This window comes from Sinocyclocheilus rhinocerous, unplaced genomic scaffold, assembly GCF_001515625.1.
Source record: "Sinocyclocheilus rhinocerous isolate Xijiao unplaced genomic scaffold, SAMN03320098_v1.1 scaffold480, whole genome shotgun sequence".
In the NCBI taxonomy this organism is placed as follows: Eukaryota; Metazoa; Chordata; class Actinopteri; order Cypriniformes; family Cyprinidae; genus Sinocyclocheilus; species Sinocyclocheilus rhinocerous.
This window is the reverse complement of record NW_015655401.1, coordinates 950,001-960,704: the sequence shown is the minus strand read 5'-3', so window position 1 is coordinate 960,704 and position 10,704 is coordinate 950,001. Positions and strand designations below refer to the sequence as shown.

General features: G+C 43.6%; 1 protein-coding gene across 1 annotated transcript in view; it reads left to right on the top strand.

Annotated features, from left to right (window-relative positions):
- The window catches only part of LOC107718105 (chromodomain-helicase-DNA-binding protein 7-like), a 109,198-nt gene that overhangs the window by 27,312 nt on the left and 71,182 nt on the right, over window positions 1–10,704 (top strand). The window contains exon 2 of the mRNA XM_016525057.1: window positions 2,450–4,431. Coding sequence (XP_016380543.1) covers window positions 2,626–4,431 — 1,806 coding nt within the window. The 5' untranslated portion in view covers window positions 2,450–2,625. The remainder of the gene's footprint in view (window positions 1–2,449; window positions 4,432–10,704) is intronic.

Genomic DNA, 10,704 nt, shown 5'->3' with positions numbered 1-10,704 from the left:
GTGCGCAGCACTCTGTAATGTCGATCAGATGGAAACAGTTCATAGAGGGAGTGTTCTGGATGTGAGGGATCCAGAGTAGAGATCGACCGATATATCGATTTACCGATATTTTTCCCGATATTCAAGCATTTTACCATAATCGAATATCGGTTTTGTAATATCGGGTTCACCGATAAACGCCGCCATCTTGTGGGCGTTTTGAGAATTGCGCGCAGGATCGCCATTGCAGCGCGTCTGAGGGGAGACGAGACAACAACAACTGCGTGCAGGTACTTGATTTGCTTTAGTTAGTAAACTTTATTTAACATAACAGCCATTTATGCACAAGGTATCGGTCATAAAATATCAATATCGGTCGATCACTAGTCCAGAGTGATTTTGCCAGCCCTTTTGCTCACTCTGGATGAGTACAGTTCTTGGAGAGTAGGGAGGGTTGTACCAGTGATTCGCTCACTGGTACAGTGATATTAGCAAAATATTAGCAACACCAAAATAACAGCAAAGCTAATGTTTTCTGTTAGTTTAAGCACAAACTAAGAAAAGTAAAACCAAACTTTGTGGCAATAATTAAGACCAAACTGAACATGGTGTGTGTTTATGGTGCATGTCGGCTATGTTGTCTCGGCGGGGGCAGGGGCGTGGTGGAGGTGGGGCTTAGGTAGACGATATTATCAGATACTTCGATATTTAAGGCGATTATCGATAAGATATTTTTGACATATTGCCCAGCCCTAACAGGCAGACATCTCCTCTCAATCACTCCTTCTATTAAGATTAGCTGTGGTTGGAATGGTCAGCCTGTGTCACCACCTTTGGGGCTTCAGGACAAAAAAAAAAAGTTAAGGATGTTTCAGTTAAGTTCACCTCAAAGGGGGATGCCTTGCTTTTTATATATACATATATAAATCAATGGTCTTTTTCCTTACCTGTGGAATGAATATTTGCTTTGTGTGGTTTGTAGCAGTGGCTCTTATCTAGTTTTACTCGCTTTTTTTTCTCTCTGTCATTTGTTGCTATAGTGTTGAATAGCAATGAACTATGAAGCTTCATGTCCTCAGAACTTTTGTGGCACAGGTTTTTTTAAGCATGCCTAAAACGCAACATGCTGAAGCTTGTTTTTCAGTGTGGCTCTTTGATCCTCCGATTAGGCTGGTCAGTATAGATTTTCACCAGGATAGTTTTAGCAGCCATGTGGAGAGGCCTAGAGAAAGAGGAAAATTGGGGGTTGTTAAGTTCACCTCAAAGGGGGATGCCTTGCTTTTTATATATACATATATAAATCAATGGTCTTTTTCCTTACCTGTGGAATGAATATTTGCTTTGTGTGGTTTGTAGCAGTGGCTCTTATCTAGTTTTACTCGCTTTTTTTTCTCTCTGTCATTTGTTGCTATAGTGTTGAATAGCAATGAACTATGAAGCTTCATGTCCTCAGAACTTTTGTGGCACAGGTTTTTTTAAGCATGCCTAAAACGCAACATGCTGAAGCTTGTTTTTCAGTGTGGCTCTTTGATCCTCCGATTAGGCTGGTCAGTATAGATTTTCACCAGGATAGTTTTAGCAGCCATGTGGAGAGGCCTAGAGAAAGAGGAAAATTGGGGGTTGGGGTGAAGGAGAAACCAGATGGGAGGAGTTTGAGACGGGGGTGGAAATTTTTTTCTTGTGGGGTAGTTGAAGTTGAGGCGGCACATTCTTCGCCCACCCCCCTCTCATACATACATAACACCTCCTACATGTGCATATTAACTCACTAATTCATATACACACATGGAGGTAGTTGTGGTTGAGTAGGACATCTTAGCAGGCCGCATTTTCCCCACCCTTGCCCGGTTTATCTCACATCTACATAATTCCCCCTGCTCATCTGATTATCTCACACTTGGGACAAGCTAGATAGGTATGCAAAGTGTGTATGAATTTACACGTAACTCATACTCTAAAATGCTTCAGAAACTCAAAAATGCAGCCGGCAACAGGGCTGGTTTTAAGACTTTGCATGAGCAGGTGGGCTGCCTGCTTGTGTTCCTACATCTGCCTGCCTGGTCTGGCAGCTGCTGTTGTTTAACTACCACTGCTTCTTCTGCTGCCTCACTCTAAACTCCTTTGTTCTTTCCCCACCGTCAATGAATTGTAAAGATTGAATGAATTTAGGCTTTGTTGCCTGTGTGTGTTGGCCCTTTTGTTTGGAAGCAGAAGGAACAGAGGGTGGGGACTGGGATCAAAGGTTGGCAACGAGTCAGTTACAACTGATTTAACTGCAAAAAAAACATACAAAAAAAATAACTGTCTCACCACCGTTCAACTGTTCTTGTATCTCTCAACAGCTTTGACTCACTGGCTGAAAATTTAACAGAGTGGTTAAAGTTAATAAAATGGAAGAGGCTTGCTCTCAGCTAGAGCTATTTGTTTTAATGCTCACTCTCTCTCTCTCTCTCTCTCCCTTCCTCTCCAGGTCCTGTAACCTGACTTTGCCTGACGCTGCGTTCTCTGAGAGAATTAAGGAAATATGGAGTGACATGCTGCAGATTAGTTAGCGGATTAGCGGCTTTGAGGACATCCACCTCTGTGTGAGCACACATTCCCTGTCCTGCTTCTGAAGCTCGGCTGCACAGCAGGAGCGCTGCAGCCATGGCTGACCCAGGTATGATGAGCCTCTTTGGAGACGATGGGAATCTGTTCTCGGATGAGTTGGAGGGCCTGGGGGACTGTGGCTACCCCCAAGGTCAGGCAAATCCCATGAGTCAACAGATGCCCCATGAGCACCAAGGCTATGGGCAGCTCCCCTCTTCTCTTCACCTCTCCTCACCTGCTGTACCTGGACAGGCCAAGCTTGGCCACCATTTTGACCACTTCAATCAGTATGAGCAGCCCAAGATGCATCCAATGGACCAGCAGGGGGTCCGGATGATGGGGAACGGACCAGTAAATGGCATGTCCTCCCCTCATTCCCGCTATCACGGTCCTCCGCCTGGTGCGGGAGGGTCTGCAGGGCATCATGTCTACCCGGGAGCACAAGGAGATGGACTGAGCCAGTCATTCCCAGATGGCAGAAATGCGTGGGGCGCTCAATCAATGCAGGTGCCCGATCAAGCTAGACCCACTTTCCAGCAGCAACCACCACAAGCCTCGTCTCATCAGCACGGCCCTGCCGGACCACAAGGACATGCCCACCAAATGGGCCCATTTATCGGCCGTGGTGACTATGGCATGCAGGGCCACAACCAGACTCAAACGCCTCCCAGAATGAACCACTTTCCCCAAGGCCTCCCTCAGGAAGCCAATCATTTCATGGGTCAAGTGGGGATGACTCAGAATCCTGGCATGTCGGGACCCCCCATGCGTCACCCGGCACAGCCTCCTCCGCAGCATCAGCAACCCAATCAGCAATTTCTCCACAGGCCTGGCCAGGGCCCGGTTCATCCGGAGACTGTCGCCAGCCACAACCCACAGTTCCCACAAAGCCCTTCACGACAGCAGCAGCAGCAGGTCATGGGCGGAAGACCCCACCAAAACATGGGATATAACATGCACAACCAGCAAGTCCCTTCCAACACTGTAAACAGCTCAGGGCAGTACCCTCCCTATCCTTCGTACGGCAACCTTAATCAGGGATTAGCCAACACTTCAGGGATGAGTCCCAATTTGAGCCTTACCACCAGCAGCAACAGCAACCCTAATGCTACCGTGACCCAGGTGCAGCGCTACCCTGTCCCGACAGGGCCCCAGCGCCATCCAACACCTGGAGCTCAACAGGGACCAATGCACCAGCAGCCCATTCTTGTGAACCAAATCAACACCCAGCCTATGCATCCAGCTCAGAACCAGGCTACAGCCCAGCAGAAGCTGCAGCAACAGCATTTACCGCCTCCACCTCAGGGATCATACGCCTCGCCTCCTTCCATGTCGCCCATGAGGAACCTGGCTACCCCTGCAGGCACCCCTCCTCCCCAGCAGGGCCGCCCACCCAGTGCAGGTTTGGGAACTGATGTGGGCGGCTACCCCGGCGTGCCGCATCAATCTCAAGGCCCAATGGCTCATGCCCAGAGAGGAGCCTGCCCCATGAATGCAGCTCAGCAGCATCCCCACCAACAGCTGCCATCACATCCCTCACACCCACATCCTCCACCAACCCAGATGTACGCTGCTTTGTCACCCAGTCACAGGGCCACGGGCGCTCAAGGAAGACCTCCAGCAGGACCGGGTGCGAACCACACAGAGCCGCAGGACCAGAGGCTGCTTGCCCAACAAGCTCAGCGCCAGCAGCTGCAGACGCCCCCATTGCCTTTCCAGCTGCAGCAGGTGCACACCCCTCCCTCGATTCCCCTGTCACAAACACACCTGGCTGCGCACCACCAGAGCTCCCCTCCGTCTCAGCAGGCATGGGCACCTCCTCACCAGTCGCCTCCACCCATGCAGAAAGTGCCTCGCATGCAGGTGAGTTGTGCAAATGAAGCATGCCTTCCATTGCCATTAAAAGTCTTTTGGAAAGTCCATGTTGTGCACGTGGGTGGCAGAAGGCCCATTTGAGGGTTTCTCTTACCAGCTATGGTGCCGCCTGTGACCCACAAGTTTGAAAATTGATTTTTACAGCTGTTTGTTTCCTCCTCGCTGCATATCCTGGCCCTCCCCAAGACACAGGCGCCACAGTGCTAATCTCTTAACCCCCACCCCTCCCCCCTTCCCACTCTGAAGGGGAAATGCTCCCTTCCTGCTCGCAGTAACCATCACACTCCTCCCCGTCTGCACTCCTTCCGTTCCCCTCTTGCGCACTCTCTCTGCATAATTTCTGTCTCTCTCTCTCTCTCTCGTTCTGCTCTTTCTGTTTGCTTTGCCTGTCTCAGAGGACTCATGCGTGAGTTAATGGCGTACAGCAGGATGCCTCCTGTTGGGAGGGTGGTGGAGTTAGCCAGTGGGAAAGGGAGGTTAGCAGCTCAATAGCTGCGTGTGTCACGTGCTTCTGATGCCATTAGTTTGTTTTGCTCTGAAAGCCTCTTTCTCTGGTGACCCATTCACACACAATGGCTGCTGTTATTCCAGCATGCACATCCTGCACATAGCATTTTTATGTCTCTTTATCTCACTCATACCACTGTTGACAACCATGGCTCAATGTCAGTGGTGGTGTCTGGCTGATTGTGTGATGATATATAGTTTTGTGGTTAACATTTAAGATCAGTCAGTATTAATTAATACACCTCACTTGTGACCTAGATGAAGCGCATGGACTTAAGTCGACTGCTTTCACTGTAGCTAATAAGCCATCTTGTTTTTGTCCCAATCATGAATTGCCTAAAGACATTTAATCCTAACATCTTTTCTATCTACTATGGTGTGATTTGATTTGAAGTTTGCATGAAATAAAAATTCAGCATGTTGCTGATCTTGCTAATCGCACATTTTTTCTGAAATCATGATTAATCGCTATGAAATTGTTGTCTCTATGAATTGTCTCTGAACTCTTTACCTTTTCTGACTCTCTTCAGGTCTTGGAAGTCTCTACTAATGAGCTGACTAGTTGAATCCGGTGTGTTAGATGAGGGAGACAGTTCTGGGCTGCTCCAGGAGAGTTTTGAAAACCACTGCATTTCAGAGACATGTTCTTAAATGTAACTCGTATAACAAATACTTGCATGCACAGTTTTAAGGCAGCTTTAATTGCCTTTTGAGGTGAAGTTGGAGTGCGTAAAGACATTCTGCGTCTAAATAAACAGTTCTTGTCAAGAAAAAAGACAGAATCAGCAGTTGGGAGTGAGGTGGCCAACCCTAGATCCACCCCTATGTTAATTGCATTAAATATAGGGATGAAACGATTAGTCGACATTAGGGATGAGTGTTATCTTATTGTTTGCGATATACCATTAAAAATTCTCCCCACGATAAGAATTAGTCTTCCCGCGATAATAATGATAAAGTCTAGTTGTTGGCATATTTCTGTGTGCGACAGTGCAGAGCGACATGAAAGGCGGACGTGAAATTGAAGAGTCTATATCGCTAAATGAGGAGCTTGAGCTCCTATTACAGTCTGTAACTGGTTTGGTTAGGGCTGTACAGTGCACAAAAAATCGGTCTGAATAAATGTACTACAGTAGCACGTAGAGGTCGACCGATGTATCGGTTTTGCCGATTAATCGGCACCGATAGTTGATTGCTGGAACTATCGGTTATCGGCAAAAATCCATGCCGATAGTTTTCCGGGTTGCGTCCATTGCTGGAGCGGCTGAGAAAGGGTCTGCTGTCATTATACAGTGCGAGAGCGGCGTCTAGTGATTGAAATCACTGACAGCACGTGCTATTTGTTCAGACACGTGATACTGCACGCTGAACAGAGCGGGAAACTTAAGACGCGGATTTAAATGCAGCCGACAGAAAATCCTGCCGCGCCATTCACATAGTTTTCCATTAAATTACATTATATTAGTCCCGAATCGTTGTTAATGTACATGAATTGTGTATTGTGCATTTTCCAGTTTTTCTGTATTTTTTACAAAATTATTCTGGCAACCAAAGCTGCCAAAATTATTTTGTAAAAACTACAGAATTTTTTTGACAGTGTAGAGAACCAATTTCTCCCTCGGGCCGTTTTCCTGGTTGAATTCGCACCTGCAGCAGGAACTCTGAAGCAGCCGACAGCGATGTCTTTTTATAATGGAAATGGAGATGTAAACGCACAATTTACGCGATTGCAAGAGCAAAAAGTTGGGCTAAGAGACTAATTATTTATAACAACTTGCAGTGTTACATATCATCGAAGCTGAGACAAGAACACAACACTGCAGACAACAGTTAAATGCCGTTATCGCCATTTTCCATGTTCGTGGAGTAAATATGTTTACATGGCTTTTTAAAAATGCCGGGTGGCCGGTGTTTCGCATGCGTTTGGCCAATGCATCAACCCTCTACATTGCGAGTAAATCACTCGCATATGCGACAAAATCTTCACTCTGGGCGACTAAATTGTCTAATATTTGCTAATAAATTCTCAGATTTTACTCGCCAGTGTGAGTTGGAGGCTAAGTATAAGTTTAGCTTCGATATATTTTCACTCGCCGAACACTGAGCGCATCAGAGTTTCACTCTCCGTCAAGCGATCTGAGCTGTTTTTCAGTTCATCTGAATGGATGCGCAGCGCACCTGTATTTAACGTACCGTAAACTCTAGTGTGAAGGCGCACGACTCGCCGTCGCTTTGTTTCACACACACGCAGCGAGAGAGGGAGAGAGAGAATTGACGCGCTACCTATGCGCGCTACATGTAAACGATATTCTTTGTTGTATTTTCCTGTAAAAATAACGGAGTTCCTTTGGAATTCTTCAGCTTTCAAGAACTACCGCTTTCTCCGGTAGTGGGCGGAACTAATGCGCAAACGGCAATCTCATTGGCTGGCGCTCACCTATTATCGTCCCTCCCCACGATAAGAATTAGTTTCCCCTGCGATAATAACGAAAGGCTAGTTGTTGACCTATTTCTGTGTGCGACAATGCGGAGTGACAATCCGGAAGGCGGATGTGAAATTGAGGAGGAATAGCCTATATCTCTAAATGAGGAGCTCGAGCTCCTTTTACAATCTGGAACTGGTTTGATTAGGGCTGTACAGTGCACAAAAAATCGGTCTGAATAAATGTACTACAGTAGCACGTGTGCGATACAGTTTTGCATGTGTATGAGCCTGTTTACAAACCTGTTGTCCAGCAAAGATATAATTTATTGACATGCTTTTTCTCCAAATTAACTTAACATAGTCGAGTGTATGAAATACTTCTTTTTGTGACCAGACGTGGTTTCATATTACAGAATGATAGTATTATATACAGTGATAAAGGCCATGTCGATTAACATTGCATTATAAATATACTTTCCTTTATAAAAATACCCAAGATTGAAGCACACACATAAACCATATATTTTGTGCAATCTTATGTTTATTTTCCTCAGTTAAAATGTCTCTATCTCCTTTGTTTTATTCAGCGATAACTGGATACCTTCCTGGAGCGTCGTCAGTAGGGATGGGTATCGTTTACATTTTATCGATACCGGTACTTATCGATACTGTAATCGATACTATTTGGTGAAAAAAATATGAAGTGAAAATTTATTGAAAATTTGAAAGTTATTTTATTACTGCTGAACTTTAGCAACTGTATTCAGTGCTTCCCACACATAGACTTTACTTGGGCGGGCCGCCCAGGTATATTAACGGCCGCCCAAGTATATATGGAGAAACATTTTTGCTTTTATTATTTTTATCCTCATACTTTTTTTTTATCCGCCCAAAATAATGAAACCATCCGCGATCGATTAACTAGTGGAAAATCTCCCCTCGCCCTACACGTTTCGTATCTGCTCGTTCTGTGCGCGCGAGAACTGTTTACTCACGCTGACGTTCACATGTGCGCTGCAGAGATGCGGCGGATATTTCACAAAGACACGGCTCGACAGTGCGGGCGCTTCAGTCGCAAATAAAAATAGATGTGTGCGAACTGTAAAATGTATTTAAGGATCACGTGTGCGAATAAAGCAAAATCCCTCCTGGTGAGTTTTCTTAAATTGAATGTCATAAAATTCTTCAATACATGAAATGGTAAAACAAACGTCTTGATCATTTTAAGTCGTCTTATTTTTGGGGATGGAAAAACATAAGTGGCGATACAGCCTATGAGTTATTAAACTTCAAAATGATTTCATTAAAAAAATTTAAAAGAGCGTTGCAGTGTCACAAGGCGGCGCTGTTGTGCGTTCTACAGGCTCGCTTAACAATGCTTCAGACTGCTTCAAAGTGATTCTCAATCAATGAATAGTGCACATTTGTGCCAAACGATAGCTTATGAACTTGAGTTGATGAATTGACAATGTCTACTTTATGACCTTTATATAATATTTTAGACGGTTGTAAGAATGCATATTTTCTCTCTCATCTGAAGGATCAGCCCGCAATAGTATAGACATTTCAAAATAAGAGTCCCGGTGTATTTAGGGCTTGTTTATAATTAAGTCACACGTTAAGTTATTTTTTTTTCTCGGTTTTTTTTCTGGGCATTATTGGTATTTTGTTTACACAATTGTATTTAATTTAATTTCCATTTCATTCATAGTAAACTATTGTAGTTTCTGGTTGGGATGCTTCCCCACAGGAAGAAAAGACTAAGAACATTATTTGACATGGAATATTCAATATATAGATTTTACTAGTATCAGTAAAATCTGTTTCCCATTCACTGAGAGAGACACTATATGACAAAGGAGAACTCTACCATTTAAATGCTGTAATTTTGCATAATTTACAATGCATATAATAATGCATAATATTAGTATGTAATTAAATGTAATAGTAGCATATGCAATTAAAATGAATTTCAATAAATTAAAATATTGTTAAAAATCACACATTATTTGTTATTTTATCACATGTAGTAGACCATTTTTTTGCTGTGGGTAAATAGGTAGGGTTGGGTATCATTTGAATTTTATCGATTCAGATTCTGCTTATCGATTCCTAGTTTCGATTCCAATAAGATAAAAAATCCAATATAAAAAAAATTAAGTCAAACATTTATTGTCTTTTTACAAAGCATTCTGTTGCAGCTGAATAACACGAGCAAAAATCAGCAGCCTACAGAACACTGCAAAAGGAATTTTGCCTATTTTGCTTAAAAAAATAAAAATACCACAGCAAAAACAACTAGATTAATATAAATTTCAAATATTAAAGTGTTAAAGACAAGTAAACAGTCAGTAATAAGATAGGAACAAACAAATCAATTAGCAATATCATAAATAAATACAACTGAACAAAATTTCACGTTGGGATGATCGATCGGCGGTCTCTAAAAAGGCCGATCTAAAAAAAAACGATCTCAAACTGATGACGCTGCCGTGAGAGGTTTGGCACGACATGCAGCGGCACCGTCTCAGTCTTTGTCCGGCTCGGCTGAAACAATTTTAATTCTGAAGGTGAGGTTACTCACCTTCATATTTCTTCATTACATAACTTATATAGTAATTTGAAAACCTTGTGTGAGACGTAATTTCACAAACTCTCTCATCTCTCTCTCTCTCTCTCTCTCTCTCAAATTACGCAAATGGATTCAAATCGCCACACATCGCGTCTGTCTATAAGCAGCTGCACGCTGCACAGATTAAAATGCGAACGCAGAAATCGTTAAGCAGAATTGAAATGCACGCGTCTTATCGAATGCCCGGTTCTTGGAAATTTGGAACCGGTTTTCGATACCCAACCCTAGTAATAGGAGAATTTTCCACAAGGCTACCACCACAAGTATATTTCAAACCTGTGGGAAGCATTGGTATTAAAGTTCTTCAGTCAAGTGCAGTGAGTTATTTTTATCTTTGTGTTTTATTTTATTAACATTAAAGGAATAGTTCTCCCAAAAATGAAAATTGTCATTTACTCACTCTCAAGTTGTTTTAAACCTGAATGAGTTTTTCTTCTGTTGAGCAGAAGTTGTTTTGAAGAGTGTGGGAACAAACAGCTGCTGGTCTCCAGTGACTTCCACACTGGTTTTTCTTACTATCAAAGTCAGTGGAGATCATCAACTGTTGGGTTATCCACTGTCAAAAAAATCGCAATTTGATATTTTCCCCCAAATTGCACAGCTCTAGTCCCCAGTGACTTTCATATTTTTTTTCCTACTATTAAAGGTGCTGTATGTAGGATTGACACCGAGTGGTTGAACTAGGTATTGCAGTCCA